Genomic DNA, 20,593 nt, shown 5'->3' on the forward strand with positions numbered 1-20,593 from the left:
GCACCAACCCATTTCTCCAGTTAGTACCTCCTAAAACAGAACAAACCACTAACCATGAGAGTGGGGAGAGGGTGTGGCCTAATGGCCAGAGCTGCTGACTTCTGATCTGGGGAACCAGGTTCGAGTCTTGGCATTGGCTCAACATCGCTTGATTCTGGGCAAATCACCTAATCTCTTGCAAATAAACATGTCCTTAACTGGTGCTCATGAAATGTGCTGGTGTTGATGGTTAAGGGCCGGTGCTGAGCACCGGAAACCACTGACCCAAGCACTGGTAGTGTCTCAATTGTGTGATGACTGCCCGTTTATTAAACTTTGATGATTATGGAAATCTGGATATTGGTCGGAAATTAACTGGATTGACTGCGTCTAAAGATGGTTTCGTCAGAAGAGGCATCATTGCTATCGGTTTTGGTATGCCTAGGATTTGCTTCATGAGCAGAGTACAGTTAGGGAAAGGTTACTACAACAGGGTAAACACACGTCTCCAGACCTTATTTTCCAAAGACAGCCTGTGCACAGGACATGCACATTCTGTGCAATTATTGCAAGCTGTAAACTCCAGCTAAGGAGGCCTGGGAGTGCACTGTAACCAGGGCACGAGTCGCTGGTACACATGGGTAGACGGCGTCTACCCACTCTTTTCACAGGGTGGACGCCATCAGGCCTCCTTTTGTTGGAGTATCCTCGCTGGTCTGTCTGGGCCATCATACCTCGAAGCAGGGCCGGACCTACTACCGGGCAGTTTGAAATGCTGCCGAGCTGCGGGCTGATTTCACTGAGGTGGGGGCTGATTTCGTTCATGGAGACCTGCGTGTGCTTCGAAATAATTAAAACAAAACGAATTTCGTTTAGTACACGCAGGTCCCCATCAACGAAATAAGCCCCCAGCTCAGCAGCCTTCCAAACTGCCCGGTAGCCAGTCTGGCCCTGCCTAGAAGCAAATGCTATAGAGGGGAAACAAAAGCGCACAGATTGTCCTCACCTCACATGTACTTAAGAGACCCATGCTTTTGTCTTTGTTCAGTTCCTGTATATAAGAGATATGCATTCACTGTAAGAATGTCAGATGTGTTTGTCACCCCAGTGTTTACACACATCACAGTTTAAATTCCACTATTTTGTTTTATTTCTTTTATAGCGCTATAATCTAACTCATCCCAGTGCAGGGTGTCATAGAGCTTTACACATCACCCGTAAACATTATACATTGACAATAAATATTATATGTGTAATTCAATGTACAGGTTGTGTTATATAAGGCAGTGAGGATTACGTCTCCTTCATAGGTAACTATTATATTAGGAGGATTACAGTTTATGGACTGCAAGTAATAAAAGGATCTCTATGTTAAAATCACTAACCCACTTACCCGTTTACATAAAATCATACAAAATATGTCATCTGTGTGTTATTTAATGTGCTTTGCAAAACTGGGACTAGACAAAACACAGATCTCTCTAGCAAGTGTTAGCCTCCAGGGTTATCTCCCTGTTATTGTTATTCCTTGAGATTTCGTTGGCAGACAAAGATCTCCCAAGACACCCAAGTGTAGTATTGCGCTTTATAAATTATGTTTTCATTTCAATTAATTTCATCTCTGAATGTGACTGCATGTGCCTTAAACCCATAAGATATTTTAAAATACTGACTTTGCAACCAATTAAGCAGAACTCATGTACTGGCTCATTTCTCCTTGCTGCCAATTACATTGTGGCATGTGTTTTGAAATAGTTGTGTAAGTTAAGGCTCAGATTTTGCGTCAGGTTACCTCACTGTTTTGGTTCAACGCGGTCGCAGAATCTTATTTGCGAAATATTTGAATGCGCTTAAATATACCCATGCTAGACCTGCTAAACTTATGTGTAGGGTCTAAACATCTAATGTCAGCTCTTGTGAGGTCATGGGTTGTGATGCCACTTCCTGTAATGCCAGGTGTGATGTCGCGCTCGGTGATGTCTCGTGTTGAGATGTCACCTGCCATGATGGCACTTGATGCTGCCTAACTTGGTTAGTCCCCCCACTTCTGTTTTTATAACTTGTGCCCTGTAACGTTGCAGTTAACATAACCAAGTGTAAATTATTCCATTGCAAAAAAGGGGTGCATACCTCAGATTTTGAAGAGGTGCGCCTCAATATTATTCACGAATTCGTCTTTTAAGAACAATTACAGCAGTTCTCCCCAGTTTGTATAACGAAATTGAACAAAAGCGCACAACGTTCGTTTTTTTAATACTACTTTTTTTTTTGTACCGCTCACAGGCGGGTTTATCAGCCAATAAAGCTCCAGCGTCATCTGAGACTTTGCTGGGGGTATTGTCATTTTGATTTTCAGGTGAGTCACTTTGCCCAGTGCCCCTTCCCGCCCCCAAGGGCCTCTTGATTGTGATTCAGAGCACGGCCGGATGGGGAGCTGTTAGACGTGGGGGCTCGGCGGAACCAGAGAGGGGGGCTTTGGCGGAGCGCGCGAGCCGCAGCCCCTCGCCTCCTTGACACCTTTGATGAAGCCCGGAGCCCGCACCTGCGCCTCCCCCTGCCGCGCGGCAGACGTCAGGCTTACGCAAGAGAAGGCATCTGCCTATGAGCCCCCCGCATCTCATTCACCTCGCTCCGCCAGCAGCCCCTGCCGTCCTCCCGCCCCTCTTCCCCACACTTTTCATATTGTGCCCGAGACCGGGGAAGGGACGCTGCCGCTTCACGCGCTGCCCGGCGGAGCACGGCCACCTGCCCAATGCTGGAACTCATTGAAGGTAAGTTCAAGGCGCAACGGGGCTGCTGCCGCCGGCGCGCACCTGCCCTCGGGGGCGCCAGAGTTACTTCTTACTGATGTCTGGGGTCCATCGTGGGTCACAGCCCAGTGTGGCCAAGCCTTGGTACTTGTTTGCAGCTTACTTTAACTGCGGAGGCTTCTGAGCGCTATATTCAAGTCTAATGGTGCACATCAGCAATAAAAACCGTTCTGAAGCTGTGCAAGTGGTGGCGGTGAGACCGTCGGTTTCAGTGGCCGGTGCTAGGCTCATACACATATCTAGACATGTTTAGTAAAGTGTGATATTTTGGCACCGTTTTCTTTTGTTAAATTATGTAAAGTCCAGCCTTTGTCTTATACTGTTGCCCAGGGGGAGGGGGTGACTTGCGGGAAAGGGGAGGGGGTCTGGTGTGTTTGTTCGTAGGCAGACCTTTAGTGGTGCATCTTGTTACCAGGGGCTTGGGGAAGATTTTAATTAAAGGCAATCCAGTTTTAAATGGATGGAAATTGAAGCTGGTTCATAGCGTTCTGAGCTAAACGCCAGGAGTATGACTTGGCAAAGCAGGTAGATACCAGCATCTATTAAAAGTGTGTTTACAAGGGGGAAATTGGGGCTCGCGCAAGTCACAATCGCCACTCCCGTGCACACATATGTAATGGATGGTGCGATGGACACACCCGCGCGTAATGTAGGACTACACACAGCATAGCAATACATTTCATGTCATGCCTTATTCCGTTCCACCGCACCGGCCAGGAATCCGTGCAGCTGCCAGAGAAGCCGGCACAACGCTGCAAGCGCACAGCACCGGTTCTTTGTTTGGGAACCAACCACCAAGCCTGTTCTGTGCCTGGTTCGCTGCACATAAGAAACGATGACAGTGCTCTGGTTCATTTTCACATGTCATCTGGGCGCTATTTCTTTCAACGCGCTAAGCACCCATCTGACAGATATTGCAACAAAATACAGGATTGTGTCACGATAGTATACAAGTGCACAGGCATGAGGTGATGAAGTGCAAGCCTGCTCTGTTGATAAGACGTGTGCTCTGGTGCAGAATGCGCTTTGCTGTTGCCATACCGATGCAGCGTCTGACAAGTGCTGTGTGTCTTCCTCTCCTTCTAGTCAATGGAACCCCAGGCAGCCAGCTGTCTACGCCTCGCTCTGGAAAGTCTCCCAGCCCGTCTCCAACCAGCCCCGGAAGTCTGCGCAAGCAACGGGTAAGGACACTGCCCGCCCCTGGAGACGGGGGATAGCAATGCCAGCCAGGTGACTCCAGGCAGAGTCGGTATTTCTTGTCTCCTAACTTAGGGGTTAAAAATGTCACAAGGTGCCACGATATGATGAAGGGTTTTCGTTTTTTAAAAACGTTTAAAGTGCAGAACAGCGAAAACATTATCAGAGTTTGTGTGCACTCTATTGTAGCGCTTTCACATCCATCCATCCATCCATCCATCCATCCATCCATCCATTCATCCATCATCCATCCATCCATCCATCCATCCATCCATCCATCCATCTATCTATCTATCTATCTATCTATCTATCTATCTATCTATCTATCTATCTATCTATCTATCTATCTATCTATCTATCTATCTATCTATCTATCTATCTATCTACCTATCTATCTGTCTGTCCCTAATGTTATACAATTAAGTCATCATTTGTTGACCTTGGAAGGGTGCTGGGGCATGAGCCTGTAGCCATGAGGTGACACAAGTTGCATTATCTATTTCTTAAGTTAAAGAACTTTCCTGCTATTGATAGATATGTGAAGATTCTGATGTAAAGGAGCAATGTGATATTATTTTAATATCATAGCCTCACCCCAAATGACATGGTGTGGCTAACTAAGTCAGGTCCTTCTCCCAGTCTTGCCTCCTTCAGGTGCTTTCCTTAATATGTAACACATGCTTTTACAGCCTTTGACAGCACTTTCCAATCAAATTACCAGAGATAACCTGTACGCCATTTTCCAAAATGGCGGCCATAATAGAGGCAGAAGAGATATATATATATAAATGAAACAAAAAATTATGTTTTTTAAAATCCTTTTATAAATATACACACACCAAACAACGTGTGTGATCTGCATATGGAAAAAATATATATGTTTATCACTCCTGTTTTAGACACATTTTCATAGTTCACTTTATTTATTTGTTTCGACATTCGCTCGTGGTACATTTGCAGAATGTTGAACATTTGAGAAGAGCATATCGACAGGTACATCTTTTTGTAGCACAGGTTTTGCAAGTACATCTATGTTTAAGTTCTATGGGTAGAGGCTTTAGATATTTCTTAGGTTTTAGAACCCCATTAATATCTTCCAAAATCACACAGATCTTTCTCTACATATGCATGATTCAAAACATTTACACATCTTCTGGTCAAGCAGAACGCTCTTTTAATGTATCCACACACAGAATATGACATCAGTGGAAGGGCACTTAGCAGGAGTGATCTCTTGAACTCACTGTACCGAACATCATCAAATGTGTGATAGTCAGAACTCGTTTTCCACACACACACACAAGGTTATTTGACTATGTCTTTAAAGTCACATTCTATTTCTGTCCCAGTAAATCCTTTTAGAACCTTAACAGGTTCAGCAGTTAAAGCTCAAAGCTGTGCCCCAGTTTTGCTCATAGTGACATCACCAGTAAGAATATGTGGCTTGATAAGAGCATTTGGCATCTCTGGGTCGAGTTTCTTGTAGAGAATATGTTTCATAATCTATCCATAACTCTGACAATCCTTGACTAAAGAACATTGCAACAAATCTAAGTAACACAATAATAACATCTGTGACATTTAAATTGGAACCACTCAACATGTGGCTCAACGTGAAGGTCAATTTCCTTCCTCCAATTTGCCGTTAAGTTCTTGAACAATATGGCTCATGCCTTTTACATATATCTGAAGGCACCAACTCCTCATTGACAATCATTCGCTTGCAATAATTGGAAATTCAGTGCTCACTGAAGCATCAGTAATGTTTTAGCAAGCTAAACTTCTACAAGTTCATCTTTTTCGATTTTGATGACCAGACTTTATCAAGTTGCACAATTATAGGTGTCGAATTCTTGATACAGGAAAGATCAATTGTTCCACTTGTAGACATTTGTCTGATTTTCTCACATTCTTTGACAGATAGTTCAAGATAACTGTCAAAGGCAATGTGCAGTTCTTGCAAGGTGCACACTGACCTTGATATCTGTTGAACAGTCTGAACGACCTCTCCAGAGCTTTGCATGGATGAAATCCTGGCCATTCACATTTGTGAATTATAGTTCACAACAACAGCAGTTTTCAATGAGGACGCCTTTTTGAATTGAAATTCTTCAGATGAAAGTTTTTTTTTGCAGCTCTTGTACAAGTTTGTGCTTCACTGGTTTGGTTGCAGCATCTCCATCAAATAATGGGTTTGTTAGAGGAAGACCATGCAAGAGAATGTCTTTGATACATTCACCCCTAACTTTTGCTACATCCATCTCTCTATGTGCTTGCAAAAGTTGTTTTTTTGTAGCCTGTTTTGTAGTGGCTGGTTAGATGAAACTCTTACTATGGCGATTAAAGTTTGGAAGTTTAGCTTTAGTGATTATGTCAAACTGCTTTTTCTCTTTCAATACAAATCTCTCCTGCATCAGTTCTGCGTATAGTTTTGATCCATGTTTAAGAACATCTAGTAGATATGTCTTTATATCACTATCTACTTATATTTTGGTCTCGAAGTTGTGTAGTCACACAGGTTCAGTCATTTCAAAGGGGTTTCCTTGCTTCTGCATGAAATGAAAAAGGCTGTCAACATGTTCATTAAAATGTTTCCATCTCTCACAAGTTCGTGGTGAGGAATAGTTTTACAATGGCCCATTAATTTTTGAATTCGTCATCTCTCTGAAAATATTGCAAATAGATAGGACTTCATGGTAAACTAACTGCCATTGAGCAACATATTCACTTTTATGTGTCAGATCAACAATTCCTTTGGAGCTTTTCTGTGATCTCTGGAACGTCTGTTCCAATTTCATATCTGTAGCCACAGCAATGAACCTTCCCTCTCTGTCATTCATCACAAAACGTCTTTGGATTAATTTTGTGTAGCAGTATGGTTTTCCATCTCTAGCTTCTTCACTCTTTCCAAATACCAGGACTCTTATCTCAGTTTGTTTATAATACCAAATTTGCAAAACACAGTAATTAATGACTCCCCAATCATCACATGCATCTCTCAATCACCTTCTTGGTCAGCATAAACCATTTTTTCACTAGAGAATCATGTGTAAAACATTTCTACAGTACTTGCAAAGTTCTGATTTTTCCTCACATTCTTTGACAAACTCTAGGAATTTGGTTTTCTGATTTTGAACTGAGTATATTGAACATTGCCTGGCTTTGCATTATGTCTTTTTAATGAAGTGCACCCTCTGCCTTGTTCACTTTTGAGATAAGATATGCAAAATCTAATTTGTCATTCTTGGTCCAGAAAGCATTCCAATGTAATGTTTCTATAGCCTCAGATATGATGAGCATACCTTGTAACAAACAAACATAATGAATTACACTCAATACTGACTGGACAGGTATGCTTCCAAAGATTTCAGCCTTAATAAGTGCATTGTCTATGCTACATCCACTGAGATAACTACCTGCACACCACAACTTTTGTCATGTGGAAAACGCCCATCATTGTATAAAGATCATCAAATTGTACTCGACTGCTCATAAAAATGTCAGTTACAATACGGAAAACACCTTCATTGCAGACATTTGACCGGATAGACTGGTCTTCAAGCTGAGCATGCACATTTTTGATTGTTTTTAGAGCTGTGTATACTGTTGCACAGTTTGTGACTGGATATTGTATTACTGGTTAACCCAACCTTCTTCAGTAGGACGATATTCTGGGAGATCAGAGCATGAATTCCAGCGCACATAGGAACTGGCTTTTCTTCATCCTTCGGTCCACACCCAATAAGCAATATGATAAATTCAATTAAATCAGCTTTGCGGACCATAGCATCAGGTAGAAGAAGAACCATGTCCTCAGCCACTTTGAAACTCTCTGGTAGACTGGGATGTGGTGATGGCTTGTAGTGCTTTTACACATGTTGGCAAGGCAGTTGGGTTTTAAATTTGCTACTTTGTTTGTTTATGCCTACAGCTGGCACAGCTTGTTTTCCAGTATCTACTTCATTGGTGCAGTCTTGAAAAAGAAAAGCACCATGGCAATATCATGTCTCCCCTCACCCCCCTTGGGAGGAATTGACTACTTGGTGGCCCGTTCCACCTCTCTCTCCCCCCACCTAGCCATCGTGCTTGCCTACCGCCCACCTCAACCAACCCCATCTTTTCTTCCGGCCTTTCAAGATTTACTCGGCACCCTGGCCGTCAACTATGCCTCGGTTCTGGTCCTTGGGGACTTCAATTATTGGCCGACGGACCCTAAGGAATGCGCCTCATCGAAGGAATTTTCGGAAACCCTCCTTTCTCTTAATTTCACCTCCCTTGTCCACACTCCCACCCACACTCATGGCCACATCCTAGACCAAGTTTGGTCTCTCAACTGTCCCCTGTCTGCACTGTCTGTTACCCCTTGCACTTGGTCCGATCACTTTTTAATTTCGTTTTCCCTTAGCCTCTGTCTGACCAAGACACTTATTCACGCTAAAAACTCATGGGCTCGCAATTGGGGCAAGGTCAATTTGTCCGACCTTACGACTTCACTTCTGGCCTCCTCTCCCTCTTTATTGGGCCTGGACTCCGCAGCTCAAGCCAAAGCCATCGATTCATGGCTTACGAATGGAAGCGACTGCCTGGCTCCTCTTCGGCGCACCTCGATTAGAGAAGGTCTATACATGTTTCCTTTTTTCTAAAAACAAATAATATTATGAAAATGAAATGTTTATGTGCTTATATATTGGAAATACGGGACTAAGACAAAGTTTTTTTATTTTCAGATTTTACTTCTCTCCCCCTGCCCAGCATACTACCCTGGCCCTGATGAAGGTGTGGCCATATTGGCTTTTCACCGAAACGCGCGTCGGCATGTTTTCCCAGGAATACGGCATTCTGTCCTAATTACATCAGGACCCGTATTAATACTATCTACCTGGATGAACCTCCCGATTTAGGCAACTTATTGAATATCTATTGTTGCCTATGCCAGGACTATATGAATGGATGAATGGTAGTTGAATGCTTAAACTAGAGCTAGAGACAATCCCTGTATGAATGAGTGTGTAAGTTTGTCTGAAGTGTGGTCAGTACTGGGTAGCTCTTAATCTTTAAAAAAAAAAACTTTTGCTATGTATTTTGCGATATATCATTGTGACTATCTAATCTGTATATGTCTGTCCTCTGAAAATTACTAATAATATATTTAAAAAGAAGAAAAATAAAAAGTATGTATTTTTCTAATATATCTTGTTTAGTCTGCTTTGATTGACCTGGTGTTTGTCCTGTGCAGCGTCAGCCCTTGGGCTAATCACCCCCCTTTTTATCACTTTCGGATCCTCTAACTAGGACCTCTATAAACATTAGGCAGGGTACCTTCTTTCATTTTCTATACAGTTGTTTTTTCCCCCTTGGCCTGCCTATATCATTAAGAAAACCCTTGGGAAGCCCCCTTCTTTTGTCTTGCACCTCGATTAGGCGCCCTAAAGACGCCAATCGGTGGTTCAGTAATGATCTGAAAGAACTGAAGCTTACGGTTCGATGGGCAGAACGCAAATGGAGACTGGACTATTCCCCCATCTCCAAGACCTGTTATGTCCTTCTCCTAGGGACTTACAAAAAAAACATCATTGAGGCCAAGAAAGCCTATTTCTCGGCCAAAATCTTGGCGGCCGAGAATCAACCGAAGGAGATCTTCGCCATCACTCACGACCTGGCTTTTTACGACAGGACCTCACTCAAACCCCCTCCCTCCCAGAAACTCTGTGATTCGCTGAATTCCTACTTCGTAGGAAAAATCGCGACAATTAAATCCAACATCCTCCCTCCCTCCCCTCTCTTTGTTGACCCCCTGCCAACCCCCGCCCCAGCCTTTTTCAATTCTTTTCCCCCTCTTTCTGAGGAACTTTTCCTGTCTCTCCTCCCCAAAATCAAATCCGGTTCCCCTTCAGACATCTGCCTGGCACACATCTTACGGCAGGTCTATTCTGTCTGTACTTTGCCTCCTCTTGGCTTCCTTAGCGATTCACTGGCCCAAGGGGTTGTCACTCCATCACTAAAATCCGCCTCCATCGTTCCTATTTAAAAAAAGCCAGGAGCCGACCCCTCCGTGATGGCCAACTATCGCCCCATCTCCCTTCTACCCTTTTTGGGGAAGGTGCTTGAGCGACATGTTACATCTGCGCTCAGCTCCTTTCTCGAGGAGAATGGGAGGCTGGCCCCGTGTCAGGCTGGGTTTCGACCCAAGCACTCGACAGAGTCAGTGGTGGTGTCAGTACTAGATACCCTCAGAGAGGGTATGGACGTAAGCAAATCTCAGGCGCTGGTCCTCCTTGACTTGTCCGCCGCTTTTGACACGGTGGATCATTCCATCTTACTTTCCCGTGTCAGGGCGGCGGGCATAGGAGGCTCAGCCCTTATTTGGCTCTCGTCCTTTTTGAGGGACCGGACCCAGGCGGTTCATCTTGGGGAGTTTTCAGCTACCCCCTGCCAGGTCCAGTGCGGTGTTCCCCAGGGTTCTTCTCTGTCTCCTTTACTGTTCAACCTTTACATCTCGCCTCTTATCTTTGCTCTACAGCAGCTGGAGGTCACGGTATATAACTATGCCGATGACCTCGAGCTCATCTTTAACCTATCCTCTTCCTCTGACTCCATCTCTAACTTCCAATCTATTCTATCTTTCATCAGGGACTGGATGAACTTCAACCACCTGAAGCTCAATCCCGATAAGACGGAACTTGTGGTTACGGGTGGTTGTTCCAGTCCCTGGAATTCTCTATTTTGGCCCCCCTCCTTTGGTTCTCCTCCTACCCCAGTTTCCTCTGTTAAGACTCTTGGCATCAAGCTAAATGACAAACTCACTATGCACTCCCAGATAGGTTCGGTGGTTTCTTCCTGTTTTCTTACTCTCCGTACTATCCGCTCTATTTCTCGTTTTTTTTCCTTCTCTGCACTTAAACTAATTATGTCCGCACTGGTCCTGTCCCGCCTGGACTACGGGAACATCTTGTTCAATGGCATCCCTCAGTACAGCCTGCGCAAACAGCAACTGGTGCAGAACCAGGCGGCCCGCCTTGCCTTCGGTCTTCCCAAATTCCATCATACCTCTCCCCTCCTGAAGACCCTTCACTGGCTTCCCGTTCGGGAACGCGCCTTGTTTAAATTAGGCTGCATGGCGTTTCAGGCCAGGACGGGCCTGGCCCCTCTTTTTATATCTTCAGCCATCAAAGCTTATGTCCCTGGCAGAGACCTTCGCTCCTCGGCACAACATCTTTTAGCAGTCCCTCGCTACCGGAAAAAAAAACAGGGTGGCTCGAAATTTTCCACTCTTGCCCCCATGTTCTGGAATTCTCTCCCCTTCCACCTTAGGTCTCTCACCCAATATTCAATTTTCCGTAAAGCATTGAAAACATTTTTATTCACTCAGGCTTTTCTGTCTTAAACTCTGTTCCCCCTTTCAGTCTATGTCTTAGCGACTGACTCTGCCTAGCTGGCTGTTTGCTATCTCAGCGCCAAGAAACCGCTCAGGTGTATGTTGCGCTTAATAAATATTTTAAACTTAAACTTAAACTTATGTGTGCTGGATGTTCCAGGCAAAGAAGAGCTGTCATCAAATTCAAAATTATCAAGAACAGCAACTGTAAATCCTTTCCTGGTAAAGAGACTTGAAAGTGGCGTGCTGTCAGATTTACAAGATTGTACAGCTGCTATCAGGTTCCTTCTCCTTACTATGTCTTTATAACTTGTTGATACACCAATCTTATTAGTTGATGTGATTAGCTCTCTACTGTTGCACTTGTCATAGATTGCGTGGGCAGTCATCATGTGTAGGTGATATTGCAAAACTTGAAGGGGTAATGGTTCCAGTTGTTTAGCCCTCCTGCATGCTAGTTATTGTAAGGCAGCTTGTCCTTAGTAATGGGAAGCCCCTTCCCCATTCGTTCAATAGTAAAAAGATATACTAGGACAAGTGAGAATATTCACAATAATTAGGAAAAATCCTGATATTGAATCTGATATTTATTTAGCACATTCAGGGTTGTGAAAAACAACTCTTTCACTTTCTCAGAGCCATTCAAACAAGATGAAACAACAAGGATTGTTTAAGGTACAGCCAACACGTGTTTCACCCCCTAACGGCCCGTAAGCCTGGGGCTTCCTCAGCGCATCGTTATGTAAAAATTTGAAGGTTAGTGTAGTTCCAGGATCTGTAGGAATCCAAACTGACCTAGTGGGTCCATCGTATTCTAAATCAGAAAGGAGGTTCTGACATCTATGGTCGGACAATCTTGATTGGTCGGCGTAGGCCTTTTTCAAGATGCCATCAGGTGGATGCTAATCTGGCTTCGTCTTTAAGTTTCAAATGGTATTTAATGCTCAGGGGCCTTTGACTGGAACTCTCAGTAAGTATTGCAAAACTTGAAGGGGTAATTGATCCATTTGTTTAGCCCTCCTGCGTGCTAGTGAGGGTTGTTGTAAGGCTGCTTGTCCTTAGTAATGTAAAACCCCTTCCCCGTTTGTTCAATAGTAAAAAAAATGTACTAGGACAAGTGAGAATATTGATAATAATTAGGAGAAATCCTGATATTGAACCTGATATTTATTTTGCACATTCAGGGTTGTGATACACCACTCTTTCACTTTCTCAGAGCCATTCAAACAGATGAAACAACAAGGATTGTTTAAGGTACAACCAACAGGTGTTTCGCCCTTTAGCGGCCCGTAAGCCTCGGGCTTCCTTAGGGCGTGGTTACATAAAAAATTGAAGGCTAGTATCTTTCCAGGATCTGTAAGAATCCAAACGGACCTAGTGAGTCCATTATATTCTAAATCAGAAAGGGGGTTCTGACATCTATGGTCAGAAAATCTCAATCGGTCGGCATACCTTGTTGTTTCATCTTGTTTGAATGGCTCTGAGAAAGTGAGAGTTGTGTTTCACATCCTTGAATTTGCAAAATAAACACCAGATTCAATATCAGGATTTCTCCTAATTATTATGAATATCCTCACTTGTCCTATTACATCTTTCTATCATGTGTAGCGGAGTTTTCTTTTTGCCATGATGTAAAATAATTTGGAAAATGCAGTACAGTTGCACAGTATAAGCCTGTTGGTTCATGGGATTGTCTTCCAATTCTGTCCTTCTATCTTCAAAGCCATCATCAGTGTTGTCAGCTTCTGCTCCGAACTCAAGAATTTTAGGTTGTAATAGTTTTGCTGATATTAAACAATGATGTAAAAAACGTTGACAACTTGAGGCATTCTTGTTGACTCCCATGATCTGCGGAGTTCTGAGGCATCACAAAAGTTGACATTAAGTCCAAAATCTAGGGGCATATTACCAAGCAATAGCGATAATTATCGCTATTGCTTGGTTAGAGACAAAAATTTACCGCTAAGCTGCGGTGATTTTTATCGCAAATAAACCTTGGTATTACCAAGGTTTATCGCAAATGCGTTAAAAAACGGCCACAATGCATGAATATCGCTGAAAAGTCAGCGATATTCATGCATTACCGAGCTAATGCTCTTAGCCATGTTATCCACCTCCCATTGGATAACATGGCTAAGAACTGCTCAGGGCAGGTGTTAGCTTTTGGAGATATTCGCGCTTAGCGCGAATATCTCCAAAAGTTGGTAATAGGAGATAGCGATGTTAGCGACTGTTTCCAGTCGCTAACATCTTGGCACGCCCACTTTGCATGTCATTAGTGATAAATATCACTGACATGCAAAGTGGGGCTCAAGATGGTCGCTATCTCCTACTAGCTGTCGCTAACTGGTGTTAGCGACAGCTAGGTAATAGGGAGATACGTTTATCTCCTTTTTCTTGGCTTATAAAGCCAAAAAAGCAGAGATAAACCCCCTTGATAATACGCCCCCTAGATCGTTCAGGACGTTTCTTAAAATGGTTCCTGCTGATTTTACTGCATCCTGTGATCTTATTTTGGAAGCAAGAACTTCAGGAGTCAAATCAGCTGAGAACAGCATAACTGGCTCATTCGTTTTGTTAGACTGCCTGAAACAAATTCTGTCATTGTACATTCTCACCAGAAAAATCCTAATTTCATTATTATGGTTCAATACAATTTAATCAATGTTGACTATTATTTCTCTGATCCCACTGAGTGTGAACCAGCACTCAAGTGTGGCTTTAAAACGTCATTTGCTTTTTCAAATACTGCGAACTTAACTGAAAGCTGGGGGCTCATTGTACATTAATATGTTGGATTGTATGCAAGCATACAGTTTTGGGTGGGCATACAAATCCACTGCAAGTACATCCACCTCACTGTTGAGGTCAGCTACTCGGCTGAAAACTTCATCTTGGAAGAAACTAACTGCAGATAAAAACAAGTTTGCTCTTTGAGACTCACATGCTCAGTATTTTGTTATTTCGTCAATCCCTTTGGCCCTTGTTCTGGCTAAACTACAGATAACACATTGAAGATCCTCTGCTTTTTGATCAGTTGCTGGAGATGGATGAGGGGTAGGCATTGGTCTTCTAAGTGGGTGGGAATTGAGTTTGGTTGCTGTAGCTTTCTCAGAAGACTCAGATTCTGTCTGTGATTCACTGGTTTCTGCTATTTTTGACAAATTGTTTCCAGGCTTTTTTCCATTGATTATGGCGTATGGCATTTGTTGTTACAATGATAAAATATTTGATGCTCTTCAGCCATCAGTTTCTAACTTTTTGTGAATTTGGTCTTGCCTTATTTTTGCAAACTCTCAAACTCTCTTCTGTCCAGCCACAGTTGATGTTAGCACATGACACATTTATTTTTTTTATTGAAGGAGTCCTCAGATCTTGTAGTTAGCAACACTCTGTCTGGAGGTAAAGATCCTCTGCTACCACTTGCTTCGCTCATGTTTAGGAATTTTGAATCAACGGAAAACCTGAAACAAAACCAATATTAAAATAAGTTACTAATATGATGGCTAAAACACACCATTTTAGATCCGTCATTTTGTTAGTAGGTGGAAGGGTTGCGCTGAGGAGGTATTTTACTGTCTCTATAACTACTTAACCCCCAAAATCTATGTTTTGACACCAAAATGCTCTATGTAGGCCTCATGGTTCGTGAAATATTACATCACTGCAACAAATCCGCCATTTTTAAAAATGTCATCCAGAAAAATATGGCGCGGATTAGCAAGGTCTACCCAAGCTACATTACTTTTTTAATGATACAAAAACACGAACCAAAAATGAAAATCTCTGTACAACAACTTTTCTATAGAGGTATATCAAGGGGCCCGGAGTAGTAGGGGTAGTGGAGATGGCGTCACATGACCATTGAACCTTGAAATCACAGGAAGTGAGATTGTATGATTTTTAAACGTACAGATGGGACAATGTGTGTGTTTATTAAACAAACTTAACTGGCTGTTGCTAAATGGTGATTGATTACAGGCATGCACACAAATAAAATAAAACTAGTAAAAGCTAAATTTATATTTCATTAATAGATAGTTAACTCACGATTTTTTAGCATAGTATGCTAGGGTGCCAGCAGCATTTCAGGGGCTGTGAATGACGCCACCGAAGCTGCCTCCACATGCTAGTGGCGCATCTTTCTGTTTATTTGCCAAGATCTTCCTCTACTGGTGACTACACTTATTTATTTATAACTAAGGGGCACGTGGAAAGGAGCAGCAGACCCTGCTAAGCAAGCACTGGCAAAACCAGTAGGTCTTACTATTTCAAGATTGACCATAATGTATAGAATTCTTTAAATGATATGAGATATATATGTGTAATAAATTGATAGTGTTATGTCAGTGGAAGCATTACACCAGTGGTGGGCACCATCATTAAGCACCCTATGATAGTTTAACATATATGACAAATCATAATTGAAGTCAAGGCATGTTTGCACTCCAGCAGTATTTCCAAATGTAAAATAAAGACAGCTTCAGGAAAAACAAGAATACTGTTTGAATCCCTGCTAAGGCAGGCATTTAGATACACCGTATTGACTGGTGCACTGATCATGTCATATCCTTGCACACGCGAATGATCCCCACCCATTGGCTCATTCCTGTATTCACTCAGTCAGGATACCACACAAAGACAACCTTCAATGAGAAGCCATTTGCAGGTAAATGCTCGACCTGCTGGCCTTCTCCTGTTTGTGCATGCTTCATAACAGTGTAAACGCCCCTTAGATACATGGGTTAGCATTGTTGTAAGGACCATGGCTTATCTTTTCTGTACTAAGTTACAAGGCCACTTGGTGAAAGTAAAATCAAAATGACAACACAACAGTTAATGTTATAGTATATGTGATGAGGTTATTTTATTTACTGGCTGTATTTTTCGAGTCCAGAACACAGCTGCCAAGTGATCCCATGCCACTTCCTGGCACCCAGTCCAGACGTTCTTGTCAACAACACTTTACATTGTGAGATACATGGTTTTGATGGTTATGAACATTTCGAATGGTATCATAATAGTCCCAGCGTGCAAAATGGCTTTGTGTAAAACTGACAGTGGTGTAGATGAAATGGTGCCACGCGACTCCACTATATGGTTGCCATTTCGTTCCATGTCATCAGAACACCCTGGTTTTGCCCTGGCCCTCCCTGTTGCAAGCTATTATCAAGTGTGGTTCTTTAGGAGATTCATTTGAATGAAATAAGGACTACAACTTTTAGAATAAATTAGGGTTTACAATAAAAGGACAGACTTTTGGGAACAGGTGTCCACTCCTGACAACACAGATGTGGACAGCAACCCGAGCAACTATTAGCATTATATTGTCCTTTCTGTTACAGTAAATTAAAAAGTGGGAACTAATACACCTTGGGTCTGCCCAAGGAGCCTCTACACAACCTCCATACACAGGCAATTCCAAAGCACCTGCCTGTGCTGCAATCCACAGTGTAGTTAACATGGAATCTTGATTCAAGTTCCGCATGTTCCTCGTAGTTAACCTTTTGAAGTCCTACTTGTGTTTTTTATCCAACCTCACTTCTAGACTCACGTCGTTTTGATGATCCTAGATAATCAAATGTCCAATACAAGTACTTAATGAATTTCTTCGGGATGCACCACTTTCAGCCTGAGGGCAGACGGTCGAGGGTACAGATCAGAAAGGTAACACACCTACTGAAATGCACTGGGCACAAAGTGAATTTCCAGAAGCAGGAATCTGATGTATGAATATGTAGGTCTAATCCCAGCTCAACATCTCCTCTGAAGCATAGACTATCAGCAACGGATGCGTTTCACTCTGCAGCTACTTTCAGTGGGTTCTGTGGTATTCAAAACAATTGGTTTGCCACATTTCTAAATGCAAGAGTGAAACCTCAGAAAACAACACTTATCGCTGCTCTAAATGCAAAATTATTTCTAAAGTGATGGAGCTGCCATGTGCGTTCTTGTCGTGATTAACATATTGGCCCAGACCTGTCTTTTTAGGCATCAGGCATTTGCACTCCGTGATTTGTAGCGTTGATTTTAACATTGTAATGATTGAGTTTCAAGTTCCTGCAAGCAAACTATTATAGGAAAAAAAACATAGAAAGACTTGGAGAGGAGTGCCAGAAGGGTTCACAATAAGATCCCAGGATGCAATAGATTCAAGTTGATGACATGCTCACAGTTTGCTGTAGTGCAGGGTTCTCCAAAGTTGGTTCTGGAGGGCCGATTCCATGCCATATTTTGAAGATAACTACAGGATATGCTAAATAAAATCTGGCATGGATCCGGCCCTCCAGGACCCACTTTGGAGAACCCTGCTGTAGTGCAAGGGATGCTAGCAACAGTGTGCAGGCAGTCTGGTAGTGTTCACTAACATCAGTCTGCCACTGTAGTCAGTTACTGCACCTACAGTGTTTGTAATGGAGAAGAGTTATGAAATCTGGATCACGTGTGCAGGGTTTGGTGTTACCCTGGCCAGGGCAGTGAGTGCCCACATGTGGGCCCAGCGCAGAAGAAACGTTCGTCATCCGTAGCCACGGCTCTGGTTCTTCGTCTCCTTCCTGCAAATCCTCCGTAAGCACCCTCATCTTGCTGTTCATAGTTTTTAAAGATCATTCCCATACTGGTCATTGGCAGATGGGGGTGGGGTCGCACACTACTCACACACCGGCGGTATCGCCCCTAAGGACTCTGGTCAATGTAGTAACATGTTCGCGATGCATCATCTTTCGATCTTCTGCTATCTTCGCTGTCTTCCCCATCCCTGGACAAGTGTTTCGGGGTATCACCCCTTGTCAGAAGGGATAGGCAGTGTTCTGGGGTTGCCGATGGCTGCCAATATCTGCCAGGTATAGTACCACACAGGCGCGTAGGTGCGGGATCCCAGGCTCGTCAGCCCGCTACTCAAGGGAGCTTAAAGTTACAAATGGGGGTGGGGTCGCACACTACTCACACACCGGCGGTATCGCCTCTAAGGACTCTGGTCAATGTAGTAACGTGTTTGCGATGCATCATCTTTCGATCTTCTGCTATCTTCGCTGTCTTTGCCATCCCTGGACACGTGTTTCGGGGTATCACTCCTCGTCAGCAGGGATAGGCTGACGAGTCTGGGATCCCGCACCTACGCGCCTGAGTGGTGATATGAAATGCAGATACATGAAAGGTTTTCGCATTTTACCCCACCAACCCTTAACCCAACCCCAACACCGTCCATCACAAGCTAGCAGCCCGGTCTCATGGCGATACTGTGGTCCCGCCCCCCAGACCCTGTGAATCCTGTCGCGACAAAGCCATGTGCCTCCGCCCCTGCTCCGCTATCTGTTCATGCGCCATGACCTCAGAGGCGGTCACGGCCCAGTAGTTCCTCCGTTCCCAACCTGGATCCCGGTGTCTAACCCTCCTCTCAACAGCCCTAGAACAACACCCACGCCCTCCCCCCCCAGCAACCGCTAATGATGTGTGCCGTGCCGCTAACTCCGGTATGGGCCCGCTACAGATCTATATATACCTCCACACTCGTAAGCCTCGCAGTGTCCGCATGCATCAACCATTCAATCCTCATCGTCCACCAGGGAGTCACGCAGAGCTTGCACTATCAATTCCCACGTCCGTGCTGATTCTAGGCTCTTTTCGTTGTCAAGCTTGACTGCTTGTCTCATTCGGAGCACACTCTCGCATTCAGACCACCTCAGAAATTCGTTCGTCCACCTCCTCACCGACGGCCCCTCCCTGGACTTCCAGTGCCAGGTGATCTCCCTTTGCGCTAATATCAGCCCCAGGTCAATAAATTTGATTGTCACCTTAGTGTTTTTTGTATGTGGGAACCAGAGCAACAAGCACGCCGCCATATCAAACTCCACTTCCCTGTCGGTCACCGCATTGAGGAGTCCCCCAACCTCCTCCCAGTAGTCCTCCAGTTTCGGGCAGCCCCATAACAGATGATCCAGATCCGCCTCCAAAGCCATGCACCTGGGACACCGTGCCTCCTGTACCTGAAAATATCGTTTGATTTTCTCCGGCGTCAAATAGGCCCTATGCAAAACATAAAAGTGCACCTGCTGAAAGCGCGCGTTCCTCGTGCCCTTCCACGTGCGCTTAAGGATATGACCCCACACCGTGTCCGGAATGGGCCTGCCTATGCTCACCTCCCATTTCGCTTTCAGGCCCAAGAGCGGTTCCAGCCCCTCATGCAACATCCTATTATGGAGGCAGGTCACCGCTTTAAAGGTGCCGGCGGCCATCACTACATACTGGCAAGCCATAGTCGTGCCCGGTTCAATGAGCCCCTCTCTCCAATGCTTTTGCATGGCCGCCACCACAGCCGCATGCAAGAGGAAGCTCCCCTCCGGCAGCCCAAACTGTTCCTGTAGCGTGCGGAAGCGTAGCAACGCACCATCAACGTACAAGTCCCCCACCACTTGCAGTCCCAGCTCCTCCCACTCCGACAATGGAGACCAGTCGCCCCCATGCGGCAGTGCAGTCAGCATGCCTATCGGTATCTCCGGTGCATACGGCCGGGCCGCCTTCGCCCTCCTCAGACTCCTCTGCCAGCACAACCTGAGCGTCCGCTCCTCCATAGTAAGACCTCGCAAGTCCAGTCTCTGCTGCATAATGATATAGGCCAAGACATGGCGCTGTATCCCCTGCTCTCGGTCATGTTCCGGTCCTCTATACACCCTAGCCACATGCTGTGTGAGAACCTGAAGCTGCGCGGCCAAATAATACAGCTCAAAGTCCGGGACGGCCATCCCCCCCTCGAGCTTAGGACGGAGCAACGTAGTAAGTGCCACTCTACGGCGGCTGTGCCCCCAAAGGAAGTCAATGACCATCGTCCGCAGATCCCTAAAGACCCTCTGGGGAATCCAAATGGGCAGCGTGCGAAAGTAGTACAAGAGCCGCGGAAGCGCCACCATCTTCAGTAGAGCCACCCTACCCAACACCGATAGGGGGAGGGACGCCCAGAAAGACATGCAACCCCTCAGGGCCCGAACGCACCGCCCGATATTGCCCTCTAATAAGTCCGCGACCTCGTGGTAAATACGGACTCCCAGATAAGTAAAACAAGACGGCTCCCAAACCACCCCTAGATCACGGGCGGGGCAGGGCGTGGTCGCTCTAAGCGGGAAGACACACGTCTTCGTCCAATTGACCCTGAGGCCCGACAATCGGCCAAACTCAGACAACATCTCCACCGCTCCTTCCAGAGCCCGTTCCGTATCCTCCATATACAGTAGCAAAT

At 44.6% G+C, this 20,593-nt stretch overlaps 1 protein-coding gene across 2 annotated transcripts in view; it reads left to right on the forward strand.

Annotated features, from left to right (window-relative positions):
- Positions 1 to 20,593, forward strand: part of DCLK1 (doublecortin like kinase 1) — a 1,249,627-nt gene that overhangs the window by 868,206 nt on the left and 360,828 nt on the right. For both annotated transcript variants that reach the window (XM_086935106.1, XM_086935105.1), the window contains exon 6: positions 3,876 to 3,970. In XM_086935106.1, coding sequence (XP_086791232.1) covers positions 3,876 to 3,970 — 95 coding nt within the window. The remainder of the gene's footprint in view (positions 1 to 3,875; positions 3,971 to 20,593) is intronic.

Source organism: Lissotriton vulgaris, chromosome 8 (assembly GCF_964263255.1).
Source record: "Lissotriton vulgaris chromosome 8, aLisVul1.2, whole genome shotgun sequence".
Taxonomy (NCBI): Eukaryota; Metazoa; Chordata; class Amphibia; order Caudata; family Salamandridae; genus Lissotriton; species Lissotriton vulgaris.